This window comes from Sylvia atricapilla, chromosome 7 (assembly GCF_009819655.1).
Source record: "Sylvia atricapilla isolate bSylAtr1 chromosome 7, bSylAtr1.pri, whole genome shotgun sequence".
In the NCBI taxonomy this organism is placed as follows: domain Eukaryota; kingdom Metazoa; phylum Chordata; class Aves; order Passeriformes; family Sylviidae; genus Sylvia; species Sylvia atricapilla.
In genome coordinates, this window is record NC_089146.1 from 31877288 (window position 1) to 31904052 (window position 26765).

The 26765-nt window shown below is 42.3% G+C and overlaps 1 protein-coding gene across 1 annotated transcript in view; it reads right to left on the minus strand.

Moving 5' to 3' along the window:
• Nucleotides 1–4021: 4021 nt before the first annotated feature.
• The window catches only part of TMEM163 (transmembrane protein 163), an 87944-nt gene continuing 65200 nt past the window's right edge, over nucleotides 4022–26765 (minus strand). Inside the window, exons 5-8 of the mRNA XM_066323337.1 lie at nucleotides 23698–23794; nucleotides 10012–10123; nucleotides 6599–6740; nucleotides 4022–5281 (exon numbers count right to left, since the gene is read on the minus strand). Coding sequence (XP_066179434.1) covers nucleotides 5221–5281; nucleotides 6599–6740; nucleotides 10012–10123; nucleotides 23698–23794 — 412 coding nt within the window. The 3' untranslated portion in view covers nucleotides 4022–5220. The remainder of the gene's footprint in view (nucleotides 5282–6598; nucleotides 6741–10011; nucleotides 10124–23697; nucleotides 23795–26765) is intronic.

Genomic DNA, 26765 nt, shown 5'->3' on the forward strand with positions numbered 1-26765 from the left:
ACATCATGCAGCTGTATTGGAAAGCTCATTTGAGGGAGCTTAAATACCGAATACTTCAACTCTCACATGCTTAGGCTGGGTTTAGTCAAACTCCAGCTGGTGGAGTCCACAGATGGAAACGTTTTGCTGGGACTTTGTGCTGCTCTCAAAACACTTCCCCTCAGTGTGCAAGAGCTGAAGCATCCTCTTTGCTCCCTCACTCTCCCTTGTATTTGTTTATGCTTGTCAGGACTTGTTATTTTATTTTATTGATTATGGAGACTGCATTTAGCTAAAATCTAGGTAGTAAATCTCTGTAGTAAAAAAAACAACCCAGGAACAGTTAGCACAGCCCAGACTCCAGCTGTTCAGTCTCACCCTGTGTCCTGCTTTGTTGGGAGCCTTGGCTCGGGGCTCCTTGCTCCTGCAGGACCTCGGGGAAGCACTGCCTGGCTGAACCCATCAGCTTCCTGCACCTTTGTCAGGAGAGACCTGGCAAAGCAAACCAGTGCTGGACAAAACTGCTGAAAAACTCAAAACGTACCCAGGTGAGAGCCTTTGGTGGCCCAGGAGGTCACATTTCCACTGTAAGTACAGAGGATCTTGGAAGGGAAGCTGCCAAATCCCTGGCGACCCCTCTTGGCTTTAATTTCCTCCCCGCCTCCATAGGAGGGTGGAATTGATGTGACCAGCCCAAGCTGTGCTGCAGCCTTGGCTTCTGCCCCCTGGCTCTGCCCAGGAAGAGGAGGTGGGCATTGGCACTTGTTCTGTTTAGGAGGAGATGTCTCCACTCCACTGAGGGGTGACACGAATCCCTGCAGCCTGTGTCAGCAAGAGGTGAGGTCCCAAGGGTGCTGCCTTTGGTGCCAGCAGTGGGAGCTGACAAAACGGGATGTTTCCCAGTTGCTTGCCAAACTAACTTGGAAGAAAATGTACTTTGAGCCTGCCTGAGGCTGAATGCTGGTGTCGGTGTCAGTCCCTGCGGGAGCTGAACTCAGCTTCCCTCCTGCAGCTCCTGCTGAGTGGGCTGGAGGCTTGGGGGCAGCCGTACCCACCACAGTGGGCAGCTGATCCCACTGAACAGGGAAAAACCAGCATCTGTTCAGTGCTACCTCCGATACCAATCCCGTGGCTGAAAGGGAAACAGCAGCTCCCAATCCTGGGGGGAACAGGAGAGGGAAATATCCCTGGTCGGTCTGTTACTTGAAGGAATTATGCTCTCACATTGCGTAACCTGGCCCCACGTGCCAGGCCACAGGAATGTGTTTTTGTGCTACTCCTGTGCAGTTCCTGGGTAAACACGGCCAGAGGCAGGGACGGGCTCTGGCACAGCACCTCTCGGCGGCAGCACACCCAGCACAGGCACAGAGGTGAGAAATCGCTGCCAGCACAGCAAAACTATGTGTAACCCTTGTGTGAAGCATCTCCAGAAGCCTGTGAATTCCAGGGATAATCTCTGCTCAAGGAGCTTCCTCAGCTCTTTATTTGACTGCCGAGGAAAAATGTGTTGTCAGGTTGGGAACAAACATTCCTGGTTTGCATATTAGTAAGGCTTAAGAGATGGACTCGATGACGTTGGGCTGGGTGACCTTTAAAAGATCCCTTCCACCCAAAACTATTCTATTAATCCTTGTCCCGTGGCCTAACATCTCCATGTGCTGGCCCACAAACAAGAATGACAAAAACGCTTTCTCTTTTTCCCAGGCAGCTGGGATTGCTGGAATGTAAGTGGTGTTAGCAGTGGTGAGCACCTTTGTGGTACGTTCCCAGCTGCAGGTGTCCCTACTGCTGAAGTTGCCCACATCTGAGGAGCTTCTTGTCTGGGAACTCTGCTTCAGGTCCATTCCTGGAACATCATCAGGGAGCTTCTTCTGAGGCTCTTTTTCCACCGTGGTTGGATGATGCTTATTTATGGTCTGCCTACTATAGCCAGAAGTAAAATGGAATCAATCAGCAGCAGATGTTAGTCTGGTGATTTTTTTTTTTTTTAATGACAATCAAGATTCAAAAAAAAATCTGGCTTTTAACTAAAAGTGAACATTATCATTTCCCATGCCTACCTGGTGCGTGTGGGTCACAGCTGGGGATTCAAGATCTTGGAATCCTGACGGAGTTTTTGGTGCCTCCTTTCTCTGCTGAACAATATGGCCAGATTCAAAGCATCTGCTCAGTGTCACGGCCACTTCCAGGGATTAATTTGCAATTCTGAGCTTGGCCAGACTTTAATAAGTGTCAGTTTGCAGCCTCATTCTGGCCAGTGCTGCTCCTTGTGAGGCTCCTTCCTCGCATCCTGTGCACAACCAAGAGCCTTGGCAGCTGCAGGGCTGCTGTGAGCACCAGGCAGGTTATTGTGCTGGCCACTGCCAACTTCCAGGTGATTAGTGCCAGTGCTTCTGAGCTGTTGCAGCTTTTGAAAAGTCCACCTTCACGCAGCCTAGCTGGAAGCACACTTGCCATCTCATAGTTGGAAAAAATCAACGGGCACTGACATTTAATAAAGAATACTCATATAGAAACTGTTCCCTCTGAGGGTGGCAGGCTCGAGCAGTGTCACGGTAGATGGATGAGCAGTTATTTTCTCTGCTATTGTCACATACCACACAGAGTCTCCTTGATGCCAGCTGGCTTTATCACCTTTTTGGAGAATCGTTTTTTCCTGGACTTTTTCAAGTAGCACAAGTGTTTCTGTTATTTTATTGTATTTACCTGCCCATAGCAGCAATGCTTTGAAGCACCTGTGCTAACTGAAAACTCTCTGTAATTGGTTTAAACTAATCTGGTAAGAGTGTGATTAACTTGTTTAACCACATCTCCTTTTCAGGTGTCTGCACTCAGAAACATCCTCAGAGCATTCCAGAGTTCCAGAAGGAAGTGTAAAACTTCATTAGCTGAGGGTTTAACCTTCCTTTGTGCACGAGCACATCTGTGCTCCTGTTTTCACTCAGCATTTTAACAGACTATTTAGTGTTTGAGCTGGGTGTTGGTTTGAGTGTGCTGCATACTTTCTGTGGTTTAGGACTTTGGTGTGGCAAAGGTTTTATCAGGAGCTCGGCCACCACCATGTTCCTTCTCAGTTTTCTGCAGCAGTGGACAACAAACAGGCTGCTGGATTTCACTGCCCTGGGAAGCAGCACTTCTGGCAGTCCTCAAGTGTCATTCTCAGGCAGTGGAGGAGGAATAAAGCCCTCGGGGAGGTGGAAAAGGGGAAACAGCACCAAGAAAAGTAACAAACCCGTGAAATGTCTAATATTGTTAACTTCAGGCCTTTGGCTCTGTGATTCTTCAGCTCTGAGGCTGAAGCTGCCTGACAAACACTGCTAATCAGTGAGGAAATACCAGTTCCACAGCTCCCTTCATGGAACTGGTGTGAGAGGAGAAAAGTAGAAGTGTTAAGACATTAAGGTCTTGTGCAGGAAGACAGGGTCTTTGGGGTGGCATTGGATATTTTAAAATCCACCTGTGCTGAGTACAGTGAGCACTCCTGCACTTTCCAGTCCTTCTGGAGTCCCTGCTGAATGCTCCTCTGAAGTAGCTCCTTTGTCACCTTACAGCCAAGTGACATCATCCTGTGACAGCAAGGCACAAGCAGCATCAGCACTGATAGCACCACTTTGCATACAAATACTTACACAAACTTAATTGATCCAAAAAATGTGGAAACAAACGATAGCAGCAGGGCAAGATTCATTTTGCCACAAGGAATCCTGTACCAAGGCATGTTCTCTTTCCAATCCTGTCACCCTCATGTGGGTACTGTCAGGTCAGGAAAACCACTGGAGGGTCTCTTCCAACACATATCAGTGAGAGCTGGATTTCACTAAAGACCTTTAAGGACCTGGTCAAGTTACAGATGATGGGAAATACAGTTTTAACATCATACCTGTGAAAAAAATTGTCTCCAGTACATCCCTCATTGATCAGTCTAATTGTACATCTACTCTTATATCTGTAGTCTCTTCTTATGTACTAGAAATGGGCAGTTCTAGCTACTCACCCACTTACCATGGTCTTATTTCAAACTCTACAGTGGTCTGTCCTATTTTTTATTCACCTGTGATAAACAGAAACAACAACTGTGATTCTCTGTTGCGAAAACCTGGAATACATAAAATGAAGAGAAAATGGCTATAGCCAGAGAATCCAGTTTAATAGGCTGCTATACAGGAAGACTTTGTTCTATGATACATTCTGGAAATAGTTTTCAAATGTTACTTACAGATACTGTATAAAATAGGTACCAGTTTTATTGATTATACATCAAGATTCTTTGATCATTTAACCTGCTATTAAGTAATATGTAAGATGTGTGGTGGAGAGTGAGCAACACTTTACAGGACAATCTAAATCTAATGAACAGATCTGTATCTCACCACGAGATTGAGCCGCTGCTGTGCCGTTGTCAGACTACAGAGCAACCACAACGTCACACACGCTGCTACAGCTGCATATGGTAAAATAGGAGATGAAAATCCCATTCCTTGAGCAGCTCCTCTTCCCTGCATGACCTTTTTTTTTTTTTGGCTTTGGTCTGTACAGTAATACTGTGTGTGCTTGTTTGGTCCATGCAAAGCTATGAACAGTGTCTCATTAAGAAAAAATAGACTTTGAATTGAAGAGGTATCGTCTCAGTTAATTTGGGGTTAAAAATGCAGTATCTCTCTGATCACAGAAAGGGCTGTACCTGCTCTTTCTGGGTGTCTATTTCAACAGGAGGGTGGAAGTAGCTACTGAAGTGTTTGAAGCAACACAGCTCTTGGTGTCCAGACTCTATGTAAGATACTCTTAGTCGAAGAGGTTAGCAAGGATTGTACTCCTGTTACAGCATGTGTTTGGGAAAATACAGGCCAGGGGGAAAAAAAAAATATCCAAAACTCAAATCTGAAACTGGCACTTCATTACCCACGGGCTTACCACACCATTGAGAACACTTTCACTCTGAAATATACAACATGGCAGCTGGGTTCAAACTGCGAACTGCATGTTTTCTATTGTCACAGGAATCAATAGCATACTGGAAATAAATAAGAAAAGAAAAGAAAAACCAACCAAAAAAAAACCGTAACGCTGCTGTTCGGCTGAAATCGCAAGCAGTGTGCACAATATGCCAGATTTACAGAGAGATTTCCCATTCAAACAAACTTCAACAGGAACAGACCACGGGGAAACGAACTGCATGTTCAGGAAAATGCCACTGGCACCACTTGCCCAGACGTAGGACGCTGTGGTTGGACAGTCCTGGCTTCACTCGAACATCTCGTAGTGGCGCGTTTGCCTCACCCTGGGCACCATGTCGATGAGCAGCCTGCAGGGAGAGCACAGAGGGTCAGGCACTGCACAGCCCCAGAAATGAGTATGTCGTGGTTTGGGCTTCCTTTTTTTCCTTACCAAGGTCAGGATTAATACGCAGGAAATGTAGGGTTTGAGATCGGCCTTGGATATTTATTATAATTTTATATTTATCTTTTTACAGTCCCATGAGCTCTAACTAGCAAGTCAGAGGAATGAGGTAAAATGGAGACATCCTCTGTCTCTACCAAGTCTTCTCAAGGACAACCTGTCCAGTTATGAAATGCCACCTAAATTATTGTTATTTTAAACCAAATAACTAACTACTTGAACTCTGCCATGCAGACTCCATTAACCAATTACAGAAAACCACCTAAACCCACAAAGAAGGTGGAAAAGAAGGACTCAGACAGCACCCAAAGCGCTCCATCTTAACTCACATGCATTCCTATATACTAAAATCCCAAAATCCAAGTTTCCAGAATTCCAACGTGAATGTATAAATATTCATGAATAAAAAAGAGCTCAGATGGCGTTACAGCCCTCACAGTTTTCCAGAACAGTTAGTTTCACAGTGGAAATTGTGATTATACCGACCTATTTAGGAGTGGAGCTCCCCATTAAAATGTTAATTGAATTTTCCAAGTCGGAAAAAAAACAAGCAACCAAACCCACACAGCTTCCAGCTGAGGGCTGACTGCAGCCTGTCCAAGAACTGCTTCTCAGTGGGCATAATTCCAACTAAGATGCTCCATCTCCCACTTTCTCTTAGGGCAGATAAGCCATAAAATGCAAAATTGGGGTTAGACTCCATGCAGTCAAGAGATATTGTGGCAGCAATGAAGTGCATGACAGAGCTTCATTGATTTTTTATTCTGTTTCTGGTGTGAATCAAGAAAGCATCTTAAAATTCAAGAGAAACAGCATCTGAAACATGAGCAGGAACCTTCAGCTGAGAAGTTGCCAAAGGTAGGACTGGGACAGAAATCCAGTAACATCCTTCTTTAAACTTGGGCACCTTTCCTTTACTCCAGACTTCCTTTGGCACAGCAGCACTCAAATGGGCCATAAAGGCAAGGAGGACTCATTTTATCCATCATTTTTGGTTATTTTTCAGGTATTGTATTTCAGGTATACAAAAAACTAAAATTATTCCGATTTCCTTTTAAGTCCTGGTTGCTTTCCAGCTGATGTGGAGGACACAGTCTTTTATAACCCTTTCCACACACTCTGCTCCAGTATTGGCTGCTAGTCTAACAAATTCCAGGGATTGATTTCACTGGAATTACCCAAACTCTTAAAGGCTATGAGTTCCTACCTCTCAGATACTCACTTGATTCCATAGGCAGATATTGTAAGTCCAATTAACACTCCTATACTGCCATCCAGGAACCAGACAGAAGAATTGTGTTTAAACACTTCTGCACTAAGAAGGATGGAAAATCCCATTATTCCACCTACAAGAGAGTTGAAACCTAGAAGGGGGGAAAAATAATTAAAGGATGAATGGCAGGAATTCATGGAAAAGAAAATAATTCTGCACAGTAACCTGTCAAAGACACTCTCTTGGAGTTTTTATCCCATTCCATTTATTTATTTACATGTTTGGCACTATTGCTTAGAGCTGTAGACATTGCTGAAGACACACAGGATAATCCTGGTAATATTTTCCATTTATCCTTTAGATATATCACAGCAACTTCTTATCTACTATTTACAATTTTAATGATCATCCTTTTAGATTCCTTTGTTTTTTCAATCCTTTCTCTCTTTCTCCAAGACTGTGCCTTCAAAATTCTCACAGAGCTTTTGGAAAAATTAATGCCCTTTTTCATTCAACTCCTTTTTGATTGAGTATTGATTTGGGGCTTTTTAATTCATTCCTTGTTTTCTGTTTTTTTAACTCCAAATTCCGTTTTTCTGATTTTTTCCCCACAATGACCTAAAAGATATCCCTGTTCTACAAAAAAAAAGTCACTGAGAATGCATTAATTTGGTAGATCCATACTCTATTTTACCTAGATAACAAATGAAATATCAAACTCAAAATCTTCTATATAGCTTGGTGAGTCAGCTCTGTTCACAGGATTTAGCCAGGGTTGTGCAATTCCCCATGACTGCCAACAGTGACACACCTGACCCTTCTTCCTGAGTGTCTCCTTTGATCCACACCTCTCACATCCAGTCTTTGTCTATTTATTCTTTTATCCTGCTAACACGTGTTGAAATTGTATATATTGTGTCTACAGATATAAAGAATATAAAATATAAATTGATAATTAGAAATGTAAACCAGTGTTGCTTCCCCTGCTCCAGCTTAATTCAGAATCCATCAGCACGACATGCAAAAGAATAAAACATTTTCGTGCCATTATTGGCTGATGGTTCCCAATGATTTGAAAGGTTCTTGCAAAGGAAATTGTTTTCCCTTCCCGACTCTCCTTCAGCCAAACCTTTCTTTGCTGATGTGGCAGGAAATCATGTAATGTCTGCAGGTATTAATCCAGACACTGTTCCAAGTGTAAGGCCAGCATAGGAAAAAACAGGTGCCTAAATCTGGGTGGGAAACAGGTACCCAAAACCTACAGGAAAGTTGGCTGACATCACTGGCTGTCACAGAGCTGGCCTCTGAGATGCCACAATATTCAAGGCAGGAAATGGCTATTTTTATTATCCAAAAGGCCAAGAGCTTCTGCTATAAACAAACTGTACAAATGACATTTTGCTTCATTAGTATTCGTACATCTAGGCTTTAAAGAGATATTGCTATTAAGCCCTACTCTAAAACAAATTTATTCTAAATAATAATCGTTAATAGAGGTTGACATGCATAAAAGAGAATTTGTTGTTCTGAAAATAAACCTATTTTTTAGGAAGAAAAATTCATGCTCCTTTTACTGAAAACAGTTTGCTGGTCTGGAGCCAGGGATCACAGGAGGTAAATTAGCAGGAAACAGAAAACACTAAAAAAAGATATTCAAGGGACTGCTAAATCTGTCTCAGCTGCTGAATCACATTGTCTCTTCCTGATTGTTAATAAATCAAGTGCATATGTAAATATATCTTGTGAAAGCAGATATTTAACCACACATGTAAAGATCAGCCTCCTACATTTTCTAAAGTAGTTCTAAAGGGGAGAAGAGAGATAAAAACCAGGCTGAGGTAATTGTATACTTTTTTCCCTAATTTTTTTAATCAAAGAATGAGCAGTCTCCAGCTCAGAAGCAGTGTCATTAGCATGAGGATGTAATTAGTGGGAAAGGGATTTCTCTGTCATACAGAAGAACTCAGAGCTGGAGTTATTTAGGAATTTTCAGTTAATATTTTGGCTGAATAAACTGCTCTGTTTCAAAACTAAGCTGCATTTTTTTAAAGGGAGGGTTCATCATTTGCCTGCCTAGGCACAGTTCTGAAATGGACAATGTGTCCCATTTCCACCCTGGCACTGGAAGAAGTTTCAGACTCAGAAGTTTCAGAAGAGTTCAGACTCACTGGGCTGCAGCTCCCAGCATCCTTTCCAGAATCCTTTTTGCAGGTTGGAGAGATATTTTTGTTTTAAAATGTCTGGAGTGGCAGAGCCCATTGGAAAGAATAAGATCTCTGAGCTGGAGGTCTACTGGGAGAGAATCCCAAATGCAGGCAGGCAGTAGCTTAGTTGTAACCCCCTCACTGCTATTCTGACGCCTTTTTTGCTTCCTTCAGATTTAAAATAAAAACACTCATGAAGAATTTATATAAGTGGGATGATAGAGATACTCATAATATGTGTTATCACACATCATCAAGAAAGAAATTTAAGTATGCTTAATTTGCTTAAAATAAAGCAAATTTTATGTATCTCTAGAGTAAGCTGAGAATTGGATTTCCTTAAAGTGAAATCTTTAGCAAAGAGTAAAATAATTTCGGTACCAGAACCCATGAATCATGAACACCCTGAAGTGTCTGCAGCATATTTCAAACTGCCCTGGCAGATAAAAACTGGCAGAGATTTGTAGGGGGCTGTGAAACTTCTGCCATCACTGGGGCCTCACCCATTTCAAGGGCAGATCCCTGGGATTTCTGAGGACTCAGAAGCTTGAGCCCCGTCAGTAAGAGGAATATCTGGACCTACATTTAAAGCATGATTTTAAACCTACCTTTAAAACCAGGAACAGACAGGTGCGGCACACCTGGGCTGAGCAGTGGTGGCAGTGAGGTGTTCCCAGGAGGCAGAGGAGAAGATCCACCCTGTGCCAAACCCCAGCAGGGCCAGGGCAGGGTTTTGTTTCACACCTGCCACGCTCCAGCAGCTCTGCTGAATGGCAGGGAAAGCCCTGTGGTGACAAGTGACACCAAAGGGCGTGCCTGTGGATGCTGGTGGTGATCCCTGCTGTGGCAGGAAAGGTTTCTGCAGCAGACTTTCCTTCATTTGGACTTTCAGGGTTTTACCAGGCACAGGCAGTGAGGCTGGAGGTGATTTAACCAAAGCCCTCTAAATTGGTGTCACATCCCCCTGCTGCAGCCCAACCTCTAATACACCTGTAGTCCATTATCTGCTCTACCCCTAACTCTGTTTTTGCTTACTGTCCACACATTCACTACCAGACGTTCCCATTTCATCTGAGCTATTTGTGCTAGAGGCCAGCAGTGCCACAGACTCTTCTAGGGTCTGGGTTTTTTCCATTTCTCATGCTCTTTCACGGTTGTGATCGTGCAGGGGGTCCCTGGAAGAGCCTATAAAGGCAGCAGGATCAATGTGACACTCACCATCAGTTATCAGTGCTCTGCTTGTGAGGACCTTTCCCAGCATAAATTTGATTACTGCCAAGGCAGTGCAAAGGATTCCACTTAGAACAGAGACACTGTACAGAAAATCATCCTGGAAAAAAAAAAAAAAAAAAGATATGTCAGACATTAGTATGTCTTCTGGTCATGTCCCACCTATTAAACGGCAAATAGTGCTAATTACTATGCAATTATTTGTGCTACTGAGAAACACAACCTGAGATCAAGATTTCCTACCTTATGACTTCCACAACAGCTGGTGCTTATTTTGCTCGTATTGTCACCTGCAATTGCTTTTGCAGCCATAATTACTGACAGTTGCAACCAACAAATTGTGAATTGACCCAGTCTCCCCAGAGTCAGGAGGTTATGTTACCTGTGGGGCTGAATGCAGACTGCCAGGTCATCCAATGCCAGCAGGAATGAAGTCCCCACAGGCAGGACAAAGGCTTGAAAATAGAATCCCACTTACCAGACCAATATTGATTCTGAGTGTAAGAAATAACCATTTATTGTTGTTTCTGGTTCTGGGCTTGCTCTGGTTTTGTTCAGTTTCCATTTTCAAAAGTCTGGTTCGAGCTACATCCATAAAACTTCTGATGCTGATGTGTAAGGAAAGGTTTAGCTCTTTCATAGAAAGCAATTTTTTTCAGGTACTTCCATTTCACAGAAACATTTTCACTGCTTAATTTGCACCAGCCTCGCCCAGGAGAGAGCTGTGTGTCAGTGCAGGGCAAAGGAGGGTAAGTTATTATTTATTGTTTAACACTCATTCTCTAAAGCCATCAGGAGCCCCCCACCCCTTGCTGCTGACTGCTCTGTGTTTGGTTGGGCAATAAGGTGCCTAAAGGGAGCCCTTGTGCCTTTTTCCCCCTGAGGGACACCAGCCCATGGGCTGCAGAAAAACCCAAGGCTCTCAGCCTGTCTGCCACCTAACCACAGAGCTTTGAGTCAAATTCATTTATTACCCTTGATAGAAGCTTTAATTTAAGCTGTTGCAACACCAGTACAAATAAAGGAAACAGCAAGAATTCTTTTTTAATTTGTATCTGCAGGTCTAAGTGGGCCAGTGCCACTGGGACCCTGCTCCTGATTAAAACACTCCGGCAAAAGTCCCCGTTGGTACCAAACATTGTCCTGATGATTCATCATCAGCTCCATCCATTTTCATTATTTTAGCAGCAATTTGAAACCCAAAGAAATCAAAAAATGGTTATGAAAGCTGCTTAGGAAGATACTGGGAATTAGATTACTGGTATAATGTGCCCGTATCCCTAAATAAATCATTCAATATTTTTATACAATTTTGCACGTCATGTAATTTTGAAAGTCTCCTTCTACTCACTCTCAATCATGAGCTCATTCTCTCTAGACCTGGTGCAATATTAACAATATTAAGGCAAAATGCACTGAGGGAAAGAGAATAAAATAGAAGCAATAAGAACACAGAACCCAAGTACTGGGTAACGGTAGGATAAAAAGCATTAATAAAGTTATTTTACCTGAACACATGGAAAATATCCAGGCAATTTCTGAGTGCTGGGGAAGGACTAAGGAAATAGTGGCAATATTTGGTTGCTGTCAGTCTAACAAGGGAAACTGGCAGCTCTCAGAAGGTTTGAAATGACAACAAAGCTTCAAAAGTCTGGACAAGCTTCACAAAAAAACACTCAAAATTTGAGATCCTTGTCAAAACTATGCCTCTAATTTTTATGCACCTCTCTCAAAAATTGTCTTATCTGTACCCGAAGACTTCATTTTGATAGCCTAACAAGTTCTTGTTGGTTAATCTAATCTAATCTCATATTTTTACCTAGTATTTAATATACAGCATAAGAATAAAGCTTCAGAACAATCTGAAGCAGAATGCTGTACTCCACCAGCACTTCTTTTGTGTCTCACTTGGCACAAGGACCCATTGCTCAATGACCACGTGAGATCCCTTGTTTCCCCATCACCCCACAGACCCTCCAAAGACTCTCTGGTTCCTCCCGGGTGTCTCTGCCTCTTTTCTTTGCCTTCCCCCTCAGTGAAGCACAGAGCTGAACGCTGCAGGCCCAGCAGAGGTGACAGCATAAATCACTTTGCTATTGACACTTGTGTCACTGTCAGCCTTGGGAGGACGAAATGCTGCTTTTCTACACCTGTGAAATCTTTATGGATGCACTGGAAAACCATTACAAACCAGCATAGTTTGGAGGAAAAAAACCTCTGTGGATCACAGTACAAGATATTTTGAAAACTGTTTGTAGAGATGTTCAAAATTCCAGTTATTGATTCAGAGTCCTGAAAATGCTATGCCTTATTCCCTGTGCTATCATATCAGGTTTCATCCTCCTCATGGCACTTTATTTAGGGCTTTTCCTTTGTTTTGGTGTTTTGGGTTTTTTTCTTGTCATGGTGTGCCACAAATTTTTGGGCTGAATTCAGGGGTTTTCCTGCACATGTCACTAAAATCACAGTATGTGGAAATGCATCTTGCTAGTTGTTGTGCTGTGCAGTCGTGATCAAAATGAGTCTAGCTACTCTACTGGAACCCAAGAATGGCTTAAATGTGATACAGATTCCTCAATGAAGTAATGAATTGCTGAACAGGCTTTTTATAAGAGAATACATATTCAGGATCTAGAAATTGTTCCTAGCTTTGCTGTTTTGTTTTTTTTTTTCACTGAATTACACAGGACGAGCTCATTTCGTTGCCAATACCAATCCAAAAACCACTGATAACGCAGAAGACCCGAAAAATCGAAGCTCCTTTATTATCACTGTGGAGGCAAGAAAGGGAAGAAATTAAAAAAAAAAAATTAAAAAAAAATTAAAACCCTTGCTGCGAATGCAGACGCTTTAGGCTGTGCCAAACAGGTTTTGGGAAGGCGGAATTCCCGGTTTCATCCCTAAAGAACCCCCAAAGCAGCAGCTCCTGCTGTGTGCCGCTCCTCGCAGGAGCCACCGGGAGGCGGCAGACCCCGCACGAAACAAACGCTACAGGAAAAAAAATCTCTTTTTTTCAGTACCTCTCTGTGTTTTGCGGGCGTGCAGGCAGCCCAGAGCTGGAAGAAGAGGAGTGAGGAGGCAATTTGCTGTCGCCGAGGAGGTGTCAGGGCTGTCCCAGAGCAGCCCGAGGGGCGATGCCCAGCAGCACGGACTGCTCCCTGAGCGGGCGGCGATCAAAGGGAAGAGACACAGCTCAAAGCATCGCCTCGGCGCTGCTCCGCTGCCAGGAAACTGGAATCGGTTTAGCATTCAGTGGATGAGCCGAGGGCTGGAGCTGAGGTGTCCGGGACACGCCGGTGACAAACAGCGCGGGGCCGCGGGCTCCAGAGGGTTAAACACGTCCCCCCCAGGCTGTGAAATGATTCCCATTAAACTAACCCGTCCTTCGGAGAGACGAAGGGAAGAGGAGCCGTAATGGAGATGTAAATTAATAAAATGAGCCGGGCCATCTGGCCCCGTGTCCCTGCGGACCCCTCCGTGCCCTTTGCCCGCCCATCTGACAGCAGCAGGGGCACACCCAGCCCGGGGCACACCCAGCCCGGCCCACCGTGCCCAGCCTCCCTGGCGTTTTAACCAAAGCGGCAGCGAATCGGGACAGATGAGGAAAAAACCAAAACCAAACCAAACAACCAAACAAAAAAACCCCCCAAAAAAAAAAAAAAAAAAAAAAAAAAAACACCACCACCCACAACCAAAACAAACCAAACCACCACAAATTTAAATTCTGATCGTTTCCATATGATAAAGGCTTTTCCCGGTGTGGTAAATCAAGCGCCTCTCTTTTCCATGTCTTTTCATCATATCCCCTCACTGCTACTTCACTGTACATGAGGCCTTGATTAAAGGACACCTATTTCTGATTCGATGGCTTCATGTATAGACCAGCACTGTACATAGAAAGCAAGGTGCCCATCCTGGGTTGCCTTCTCAACACACAGCACTTTAAATAGCTGCAATGTCCCTACTTAAGATTTATTTTATGCTGTGGTTTTATGCTTTCTTTCCTAGAAGAAAGCTTTCCTAGGAATAAAATCTTTTCCTCTTTTACCATTCCTAGGAAAGGAATAATAGGAGTCAGCAGGCAGCTTTCCTCCACTTTCTCCAAATGCATTGTCCCCAGCTGTGCAGCTGAGGAGAGGGGCTGCGGAATTATCACAACTGTTCTGTCCTTGCTTTCAAGGGTTTCACCAAAAGCAGCAGTAATCTTATGGCTTAAGAAAAAGTTTGTTCGTTTTTATGTTGCAACTTTGATCTCTTCCTGAATCTATTGGAGAAAGTAAAAAAAAAAAAAAAAAAATTAAAATCTCACAATGGATTCTTCCAAGTGCTCGGCTTATTAGGTAGAAATATTTTAAACCAATTCCCATCCTAGTAACTACGTTATAGCTGATTTGCGTTTCTAATCTTTCCCTAGAATGCATATTGCTAATTCTGACCCTAAAACTTTGCCCTGATTTCACATATTATTTCTACCAGCTCCTCTCTGCCCATTCTCCTTCAGTTACAGTCTGAGATGTAAAATGTTCTCATTTCACCTGCTCTGTACAGTGTGGAGTCAAAAGACATTCACTGGTATGGGAGGAAGCTCTGTCCTTCCTTGGTCACTGATCCCAGAACAAGCTCCTTCTCCCACCCCAACAGCTGCAGGCTTCCTCCCACTCCCCTGCCCTCTCCTTGGCTTCCTCTGAACCAGCCAAAAGTTCCTCCACACTCCTGTGGGAGCTGGGAATTACTGGAACTGCCTTTTTCATGCCATTTTTTCCCTTTCCAGCGAACCTGGTGTCTCACAGTGTTTTGCCTCTCCTCTGCTGAGCCTGGCTCCTCTTGGCTCAGGAGGTAGGGATGTGTTTCTGGAATGCTACAGATGGTGTTGGCAGGAGAGAAGTCATGGCTGGCCCAAACTGAGCTGAGTTTGTGTTGTTAAATATTAATTTTGCCCATCTCTGCAACTCACCATCTGTCTCCTGGATCCCAGCAATGACCCTTCTCCAGTCCAGGTGACTGGTGACCATCCTCCCCAGCACCTGCTAGGTTCTGCTCCCACCCTGCTCCCCAGCCCTTCCTTCACATGCTTCCCACAGCCTCCTGCTCCCCCAGCAGCTGCCAAATCATCTGGGCACACTGGGACCACTAAAAGCCCCTCTGCAGAGCATGCCACTCAGTCAAAAAGGACTCCCTCTTCTTCCCCTGAAGGATTATGTTACTATAGAGAGAGCAACAGAGATGTTTCTAATACAAACACTTTAAAAAAAAACCAGAAAAAAGTCCAAATCTCTTTCACACTTTCTCCAAGTAATAAACAGTTTATCTAATCAGTCTAAAGGGAGCTCCTGGGAAGCCAGAGGGTCCCTCTGACTAGCAAACTTCAAAAGGGATGAGTTTTCATTGCACTTCACGGTCAGAAAACAAACCAACAGCCCAGTCTCTGACTCAAGCAGGAGACAAGGCTCTTCACAGGGAGATACAAACATCTATTATTAGTACAAAAAAAAAAAAATCTTATGAATGTTTAAACTTGTCTTTGGTGTGACAAAGCAATTCCAGAGCACAGAATGATTTTTCAAAAAGCAGATAACAAAGAGAGAGTGTGCTGGACGCCATGGCAAGGCACGGGGGCTGGGAACTGAGGGGCTGAGGCTGCAGAGAACTCTCTCAGGTGACCTTAGGACTCCTGCAAAGGGTTTGCTTAACTATTAGATGCTTCCTGTTCTCCCAGAATCCATCCACACTGTTTTAACACCAAAGTCCCGGCACATAAATTCAGATTGTATCTGTCCACCCTCACAAGAGCGAGACTGATTTTCCCGATGAGCAGGAGCAATGCACTCCACATCACCCTCCATGTGGGGAGCAGCCACCAGCTTGTCTTTCTTATCACCATGTGCTAAAATCTGGAGCTGAGGCTTTCCACCTGAGCCAAGAATGCTGTGCAGCTGATACATTTGCCCTAACCCTGGCTTACTCTTCAATTCAAGGATCTCAACATTCTCGACAACATGCAAGAAGCACGTTGTATTTTAGGCCAAACTCCAAGCCATACACAGAAATAACAATTATAAAGCAAGATTCTAATGTATAATTAATGTATATGATACTTTGATTTGAAATGGCAAGCAATAAATTATATATGAAGCTTAGAAATATATAGGGAAAGTGTATAAGGACATATGTGTGTATACTCATAAGTGTTATTTGTTATGTTGCTACTGGCCTATAATCCAACTGCTGACATTGTTGAATATATGTTTATGATGTATTTATTTTAAACTGTTAAACCAATAAACCAATTAGATCTCACAAAGCTACACTGTCCCACCCCCACCTTCTTTTTTCAGCTGTAATCAATAACATACAATAGAATAACATATGGCCTAATTTTTCCAGAGATTTTATTTATAAAATATAAAATATGGATGCACCACATGAGAGGAGCTGCATGTCCTTCGTACACAAACTGATTGCATCTTTCCTCCTTTGTTCTGCAGGAAATGTCACAAATATGGCATGATGCTTGCTTACTCTTGCAAAAAAGTGTCCTTTGCCATACTAATGAGGACAAATGCCAAACTGCATTGACATTACATGTGTTATACGATTACCCAGGGAAATGCAAGCAGTAACTGAATAGTAAATGGATATTGATTTACAACCCCAGGTGAGATTAAAACAGTCTTTTCAGCACAGTTGGGTTGGGATTTTTGAGCCTTACTTTAAGAAACAAGAAAAGGCCTGAAAAATCTTTGTGGCAAAGAATTGCCACAAGGTCTGAAAATTCTTTGTGGTCAAAATAAAGCACATCATTCACATTTAAATTATATTTGGACTACGCAAGAATATCTAGTTAATTGACATGATGAAGGTAAATGGGCAAATGAGGAAGGGTTTTTTTATCACAGAGCTGGCAAGCACTAACAGCAGCAAAAGCAAACACCACACAATGCTCAAAACCTACACTCAAGGATTTTTAGATTCCTTTCTCAATATATTAATAAAATTAATAAAAGTCACTAAAATTTACACAGAAATCCAAACATGATGTCATCAACAGTATGCAAAATCACTATTCCTTCCTATTTGTAGTGAAATGTGTGTGTACCAAATCCTCAGGGACAGCACTGGCTGTGGATATTGCTCTCTGAAACATCAATAAAGGAATGGTAATTCCTTCCCCTACTGGGAATTATCTTATTATGGCTAACACAGGTTGGAGAACAAATGCTGAAAGTAATAATAAGGGAAATATTCTGAATCTCATAGCTAGGGGAAAGGGAAATTCAGTAAATTATTTCTGATCCAACAAGAAATTATTCTATTTTAGGTTCAACACTCATCACTGTAGGAACAAAACCCAGCTTAAAGTACATGATCTGAGAAATATTCATTTAAATTAACCTGAAGGGTAAACAAAAATGAAGACTTTCTCTTCCAAATTCTCTTCCAAATGTCAGTTACTGATTAGCTTCTTAATTCAGGTGTATTGAACAAGAGCTAAAATTATCAGAAACTTTAATTCCAAACACTCCAGAAAGAAGAGCAGCTGGCCTGCTTCATGTAACACTTTCAGCAAGTGCTGGAACAAAGGAAAAAAAGGAAAAGAGGGAGGGGGAGCAAAAAGTCAAAGATCTGGTTGGTGAAAAATATTTCCTTAGGGATCAATGATATGAAACTGAAATAATAACTGCAGCATGTCATGAAGCAGACCCATACAGAATAAATATTCCCAGCTAAATAAAAAATTCCCAGCTATATAAAAAATAGGACGAGAACACAGAAAGAACTGGAATTTGCAGCTGTAATGTTCCCAGACATTAATGGCACGTCTCTCTCTCCTGTATAATACTTGTTCTCTTTGGGTTTTGTAATCTTTCCATATTTTTTTTTTCCATCATTTCCAAACTTTTTTGAGTTTGACAGTGTCACTGAAAGATCCTGGGAAGGGCTGGGGGCAGGGTGTGGGCTCAGGAATCTTACCCAAAAACTGAAGCATCCTGGAGATACAAGAGTAGGAGAGAAACAGCAAGATTTCCTTCCAAACCAACGTGTTCCAAGGCAAGTGGAAGATGTCATCACATCTCTAAATTCTCAGAATGAGGAAGCTTTAATTAAAGATCCTTCCAGGCAAGTGAGAGTGGAGGTTGCAGCTCAATGAAGCGACTGGCGCGTACGTGTTGGCGAAGGCAGAAATTGTCTCCCCTCCCACACCCAAATTTGCCTCCAAAGGAAAATGAAGCATCTCCACAAATGAGGTTACATGGTGAGGCAAAGCCCCTCTGGAAGTGACATGAAAACTCTGTTCTCCTCATTTACTCCTCTCTCCAAGAACCAGGGACCCATCATACGTTTTTTTTAATGCTCGCAAAAAGTAACGTGAAAATCTTCAAATATATGGGAGAAAAAAAAGATCCATTTCCCTTCCCAGTGCACTTACTCAATACTGGCATTTTCCAGCTCTCCTGGACAAACAGATCCCTTCAGCTGCAATATTTCTCCTACATCTATCTTACCATCAACCCTGAAATTCATGACTTCATTAAATAATTGATTTCAAAGCATACACCATTCTATGGACCATTGCTGAAGAACGCTGCTCTACATCACAAATACCAGAAACATCGGCACAAGGGATTCTGTTTTGAACACTGAGGATTAATATATATCTCAGTTATTTGAAAATGAAATTTTCCCCACAGTTAAGAGAGGTATAATTAATACAAATACAGAATTATATGTTAAGTGTATAATTAATTGTCTGGCCAACTCTCCTGACACTGAATATCATTTTTCAGGGCAGGCTTCTTTTTAATTGTAATATAAATATAAAGTCCTGTGCAAAGGGAAAACCCTAAGTTTACCTAATAATGACAATTTCTAGACTTGCTCCTAACTGCAGGAAATGAAACCCACAGTTAAAGTTCTCTAAAAACATCAATTCAGTGCTAAACAGTAATTTGCAAAAATGAACACGTTGCAGAAATCCCTGGTGACCCTTTATCCTTTGACTGCTGTGGGCTCTCCAGGCTTCCTTGGTTAAATCTTCTAAAGATGGAGATAAAATGACAAAGAAAGGCATGACAAAAGTCACTGAAGACCAAATTTGGGCCTTTTGGGCCAGTAGGGCCATGGTTACTGTTGAATGTAGGAAACACACACTACCAAAATCAAAATTCCAGAGAAAACCCTTATCATTAAACTCATCCAAGTTATTTTAAACTAATTAATCTACCTAGTCATTCATATCCTGCCTTACAGGCTATGCCAAAGTTAACTACAGTCCTTAGCATATCAAGCTAAGGCACCAAAAGGAGAAATACACTGTTTATGTGCTTCCCAAGGTTTTGAGGCATTCAAAAGAATTACAAAAGCACTGCCTGTGCTGAAAGCTTGTGTTGAGACACACATTACCTATTGTTCATTTTAATTTGAGACACAGCAAGAGGGGAAACAAACAAGAAACAGAAAAGGAAGTCAGGAGCTTTAATTGTCCTCTCTCCTCTGCCAGTGCAGATCAGGAGTACTGTCATTCACAGGGTTTCAGCAAAATTGCATTCAGCATGAGATAAAAGAGAATTCAAATGGGTGACCAGGTAAACTGAGCAGCTCCTCTCTGCAGTCTAACAAGGATCTGTGGACATTTAAGCCCCTCACAGATTGGGGAAGTCAAGCTGGAAATGGCATTTAATGTGCAGTAAACCTGTCATTCCCCTCCTGGTTCTCTGAATCCTGGTGAGGATTGCCAGACCCTCACCTGAAACCTGCATATGAAATAACAATACCAAAGACTGTTTCTGTGTGTCCACATAAGTAAAGGAATATCTGTTCAAAACATTTGGAAAAGTACCTCAAATTATTTCTTAACCACATGATTTTTATATTTTCTCTTATTGCTAGTATTTTCATGGAAGCAATTTTTGCTATGTGCATATTAAGAACTGACAGATACATAACAGATTGTATCTCATATGCAACAAGAAATACAATGAACTTCCTATAACTGATCCAGAATTATTCAAAAGTTACTGACTCTGCTTTTAGGATTTTAGTCATAGTTCTTCACAATTAGCAAGCAGATTGCCCAGTCTGTTTAATTTCTAGAATTAAACTTGTCCACATATAATACTATTTTCTGCAAAACTTCTGCAATTTAAAACGAACTCAGAAATTATTACAAAGTTCCTGAAGTTTACCAGAAATAAAGACTTAAAAAGAGACTTTTTAGCTCTGAGAACAATGCAGTAAGTCATGTTGCTTAGCATTATTATTATCATTAGGTTAATCTCGAATCCCCCACGCAGAGCAGTGCATGCCAAACCATCTCCATTTGCAGGGCTGACAGTACCAACTTTGTGTTCAGCATCTGAACACCGAGAGGAACATTTTCCAGTTGGGTTTTTTTGCCACATTATCTCCCTTAAGACTGAAGTCACACAGCAAAAATTTCACAGGACGCTTCAAAAATTGCCCGCATGTTAAATGACCTTTGCTGCAATAAAGAGCAATAAGGATGTAAACTGTGCAAAAAAAAAAAAAAAAAAAATCATGCGACTCTGACTCACATGTGAAACTTCTGTTGAGATTCTCTTAACCTAGTGCTGAGCTCTGCACCCTGGTTTTATTCCAGTTTGGGACTCCAGTGGAGTTACACCACCTTTTCTTGGTCTTAATGTTCTGTTCTTGCTCACACCACGAGGATAATTCCCTGGTCTCAGGATAGCAAGTTAACATCATATCCCAGTAACACAGATAGCACCACCAGAACACATTTCAGGTCACCATTTTGATGCAGAACTGGTTACTTCACTGCTATGCAAAAAACTATTGTCAGAAAACATTGTTCTGTTATTTTTCCAGATATATATCCATATATTAGAGCCAAACTCCATGGTAAGATACTACAGAGATTAGTATCAGTAGCAATTAGTTCGTCAGTGGGCCAAGAAGTAGAAGACAGGACCCTGGATAAGGGAGCAGAAGCAAAAACTTCTGCCTCCCACTGATGTGATTTGAGCAGATTTCTCTGCTCAGATGCTGATGATATGGCCTGGGCAGGTGCAGCTTTGCTGGGAACACAACCAACAAAGACCCAAACGACTGGGAAGAACAACTATTTCTGTTTAGAGCAGCTAAGGGGGCAACTGAAAATCAGCATCACACTCAGGCACAACTAGGGCAACTGGAAAGGTTTCTATTCAACAACATCCTCTTCCCCCAATTATTTTTCATGTTGCAACCCTTAGGCATTATACCTCACTGGCCATGACTTGCAGCAGTGGTGCTGTCCTCTGAGCATTCCCATTTTTCACTGTTATTCTGAGTTTGCACAGAGATATTTCACCTGTCACACAACCCTTGCTGAATCAGTTTCCCACAGGGAGATGTACTGAAAAGCTTGGAAGTTAAAATCCTTGCCATGCCATTTAAGAGACATTGAAGAAAAGTACCATCTCTTTTCATCCCAAGCTCCAATCTACATTCCAGATAGAATTGCCAGGCATGAAAATGCTTTAGGTGTGTGCATGTGGCTTTTACCCTGCCACCAGTCACCCACAGCCTGAGCCTTGCCAGACACATCCTTCAAACTGTTGGAGTACTTGAGTGCCCAGATGAGTGAGAACAGTCACAGGAGGAAGATTATCCATCAGTGCCCTGATACTGTGTGAGATGTAAGCAGTACCCACTCTAAATCCTACCTGCTTGACACAGATTCAGCACAGGAAACTGAATCCAAGGCAGTCTGTGACAAAAGGGATCTGTACAAATCATTCTTACAGGACACTGAAAATGTAGTGGGATCTTCTCTTCAGGGATGCCTTTCTGATTCCATATTTTTTTCTGTACTATGCATTTAAAGACATTTAAAATGAGGAAGTACAATATGCCTGCAAATCATAAAAAATGTTCACAACCCAAATATGAGACATTTCTCCCCACGTCAGAAATAGAGCCCGCTCCTGTAGACAAAATTTGTAATAATGAAAGAGTTAGATATAGATGAAGAAACTTTTAAATTTTTGTTCCTACTGATAGAAATAATAGAGCATTTTTCCACAATGAATTAGACTGAGGTATCCAAGTTAATCTGACATACACTACCAGAAATTCACCAAAATGAGTGTTTTAATTACGGTTGTATCGCCCCTTTTCCCTTCTCCTTCACTGAATCAGGAATCTATATTTCATTTTCTAACTTTGTAGCCAGTTTGCACTGTTTGGGTACAGACAAGTTAAGAAGCTGCCCTCAGCTTACCATCACAGCAGGGTCTACCCTCACCCTCATCTGCCTCCTCTTCAGCCTCACTGGCACGTGCTCAGCCCCCAACCCAGTTCTGTCAACATGTTTTGGTTTGGTTTAAGAATCAGCTACTGAAAGTGTTTAAGCTAACCCAGATCATTTTGACAGAACCAGGCTGGTGAACTCCATGTGCTGTGAGGCTGGCAAAGCTGAGGAGGCAGGAAATTATGAGGACTGGAAAGGAGGGCAAGCAAAATGCAAAGAGAACATGAATCACCTGCAGTCAAACAATGCACCTGGCTGGGATTCAGTAACATGCGAAGTCATGGGCTACTCATCTTCAGCCAGATTTCAGTGAACTACTGAAAATAAGCTCCTGGAATTTCCCAGCCTCTTGCAAGTTTCCATGAGAACACAGGACCCAGTAGGTCATCTGCACTGCTGACAGTGGGTAACAGATGGAATTCCATTTTGGCTTTTTTATTTTCCAGCTCTGCCTCCATCTCCTGGTTGGAAGGAAGGAGTTTTGGTTTCTGTGTGGTGCTGTGTGGAGAATGGCACTTGGCAGGGTGAACCCTTGATGTGAGAGGCTGGACACACAACCAGACCAGACTTCACAAAGGCTGAAGACAAGGCTCTGAGGTTGTGCACACAACAACTGAACTGAAGCCTCATTTTGTCTGAGCACATTAGGAAGAGTCCTTTGGGATGGAACCACTGCCAAATGTTTTTTCCCAGTGAGCAGCTTGTTAAGATGAGTAGAAGTTAATAGCCTGAAAGGAAGCGAGCAGGACAGGCCAGAGCAGAGCTGAGAGAAAGGCCACGGGGGAGAGCTGCTCCACAGGCCAGGTAGGGGCTGCTTTCACAGCCAGAATACAGCAGAGAGCAGGAGAGAAGCCCTTTGTGATGAGTCAGTCTAAAAGGCAGCTCAGCTCTTTCACCCAGCATGTTCCCCCTCACCTGTTTCATCCCTGCCACACGTACATGGCTCTGGAGTTGGAGGCAAGAGCTGGAAGACATTAAAATAAATCCAAAAGTACATTTTTTCCACACTGGAAATACAATACTGAAGCCGTTGGAGTAGTAAACTGTGGAAACATTCTTCTCATAAAATTCTAGTACGTTCATTAAGCCCAGAGAGGACTGCTCCCTGTAAGTGAGCTCCCACAGTGTTGGGTAGAAGCTTTAAGTGGTTACACTGAGAGACATTTGGGGTCAAACCTATAAAAACCCATAATTAAACTCCAGAAGTAGAGTAGACTCCATCACATAAGTAAAAAATAATGCTGGAGGACATGGGCCAGTATGTGCAGCCAGGCAGGAAATGCAGCTGCTAGAGCTTACAGAGTTCAGGGGGGCTGTTGAAAGGAGACACTGGCATTTCTCAGTCCCACTGGCAGGGCAGGGAATAAAGAGAACATTTAAGAGAACAGGAATCACCTTACCACTTCTGGAAGCACCCTCTTCGCAAGATCGTGGATGGCTTTGATCACAATACATATAGATGACAGGAGGAATATGACACCCAAGATAACACAAGCCCTGGGGGAAAAAATAGACAAAAATACAAAGAAATATTAAGAACATATTTGAAGTTGCCAACTCTTCCAGGGTAACAGAGGGAGACAGAATATTAATAATAAAAAAATGTCTTAAGGAGCTAAAGATAGAGGCTTAAAATAAAGAACAGAATGAAACATCCAGTTCCTCTCCCATTATTAAAACCTGGATTATGTATGAGAGGACAGGGCATACCAGATGATGTTTCCTTCTCTGATGTCTCAGAGAGAAAGACCTGCCAGTTCTGCTCCTGATGATTTGTCACAGAGTCCTCCAGAGAAGGACTGTTTCTCTGTGTTTGTTTGTTTTGCTAGGATCTCCCATTAGAAATGATGAAGGGAACCTCATTCTCTTTACCAAGCCAGCAGAGATGTTTGGTAAATGCGGTCAGTAGCATGACAGGACCTGGAGCAGCTGTTTCCTCCCCTTTCCTCCCCAGTCAGACCTGACATAACTGGAGAATTGGTCCACAAAAGCTGACTTGCCTAAGGCCACCTGCTGCGCCAGTGACAGCCTGACATGAGACACAGGAACTTCCTGTAAGGATATGCTGACATTTAATATGAAAGCCATTCTGAAAGACAAGCTTTTCTATCACCCCCAACAGGCTTAAACCAACACAGCCCCAAATCTGTGAGCTGGAAATTGTGGATCACATTTCCTGTGGTACCTGTTGAATCATCAGCCCTTTCCCTCAACACATCTTTTATTCCCTGCACACTTCTGAGGAACACAGGGAATATTCCCTAGGGGAATGTCCTGACTACTGGCTGGATTTTGTTCCCACGTAAGTCAGAGAGTTTGGGGTTATGTCTGTGAACCTGCCAACCAGCCAAATCTAACAGCAAATATTTTGCATATTTGCCAGCAGATACACAACAACTTCAGCAATCTTGATCTGGTCCTCTTATTCTCCAGCTCAGTTTCACTGTGGCAAAAGAATTCCCATCCACCTACTTACCCAGAAATAGCTAAAGTGGATAGAAGAAAGGAAGATGATAACAACAGTGATGAGGGTATTAATAGCAGACAGAAATGCAGTCTGAGCTTTGAATCAGCATTCAGTAGTCATATTTAGCAAACCTAGCTTCTCCTTTATATGCTGGCTTTTGGAATCCACAGCCATGCAAAATTCATGAGTATAGTGCTTTAAGAAAAAAAAAAAACCAAGGTTTTTGTCTTCTTGAGCATATTGATTTATCTGCAAAATCACTAAAACAGAACACTGCACAGTGTCTTCTTTTAATCGTGTTTGCTAGAAAAAAATAATTTCTAACTAGACTGCAAATCGTGCAAAATTCAACCACACATGTAAAAAATAACAAACCTCCAAAAATTAACCTGAGAAGCTGTAGTACATAATAAACAAGTTGCAATTGGTTATTGCAACACTCTACTTTCACTGTACCAGACCACAAAAATTTTAACACAAGGCAGCTCACTTCCATCTGCTGGAATCACTGCTGTGTAACCAAAGAGTTTCCAACTGCACACGAGGGGTGTTAGTGCCAAGCTGCCTGGCAAATGCAATTTCATTAATGGCATTCAATTAAATTAGATGAATAAACTGCCGTTTCTGAACAGGTTTAAATCAAGGCAGAAGTACCCACAAAAACTAGTGAAAGAGGAGTTTTACAGAAGTGAAGGCGGACTGATAACAGAGAGAAGAACTTAAAGACAGCCCTGATAGCTTTGTCTAAACCTTGACTTGCACCTCCAGCACCTGTTGAAGATCATGTCCTTATTTTACAGCCATTTCTACCTGAGTTAGAGTCAGAGGTTCCCTCTCAGTGTCTTCTAAATCATTATAGTTATAATTGATCTATAAAGCAAAATAATTGATTGCCACAGGTTTGACAGGCAACAGAAAAGCTCTAATGAAGAGTGCATGAATCTGCAATCTCCTCCAGTCCCATGTAATAAATTGTATCTAAAAAGGAGGAAGAGAGAAGACTTAGTCAAAACATTTTAAAACTCAATGGAAAATCTTCATCTGGTTTTCAGAAACAATAAGTTTTCTGGAATCTTCCAGGATGCAGTACAGTTTGAACAATAAAAGACTAATTCAGAAAGGACAAGGGGAGGGCATCTCTCTGATAAACTCAGGCAACAACCAACTTTTAACTCCACTACAGCTCAAACATCCCAAGTTGGTTTTTTCTTAAAGCAATGGCATTTGGAATGCAAGAGTAATTAAAAATACAAGATAATATTACAGATTAGACACTGAAACCACCAAGTCTAATTTAGTTGGCTGTAGGTGTTGGTAGCTGATCATGATCTGCCCAAGATACTTCTCGATGTGTTTTTGAGGCAGCATTTGTATGGGAAATTCCAAAAGACAATGCAAACTGTACTTCATTGTATTAGAAATTATCTCATCAGTTCTGTCAAATTTTCAGTATTATTGTGTCACAGATGAAACACTCTGTTTAATTGGTTGTACTGCAGCCTCAGGCATTGAGAGTGAAATTATTTAGACTCACATCAGGGACTTTACACAGCTTTGGAGCTTTGGTCACTGCAAGTTCGCTTTAGAGGAATTCAGACACCTGTGTAAACCCTGAAAACTAAAGCTGGATTCTGGCAGTGCTACATCTTGACAATTTTCAGAAGACATTTTCCTTGAAAGCAGGATTACAACCCACATACAAGCCATTTATATTTTTACAGCCCTATAAATACCCATTTTGTATTACAGCAGCCCTGGATATTTCACTCACCCCCATCAGAAGCAGATCAGTGTAACTGCATTAGAGCACACCTCACCTCTTCCATCACATATTCCCTGTGTGGAGCTCTAATAGACACAGCTCCTCATCTTGATGACAAATTCTCACAACTCATAAGGAAACCAGAAAAGGAAATCAATCACTGTAAGCACCTGGTATTCTTTTCCTTAATCAAAATTTTATTGCTTTGCATAAGTCAAGGGCCTTTAAGCAGGTAGTGC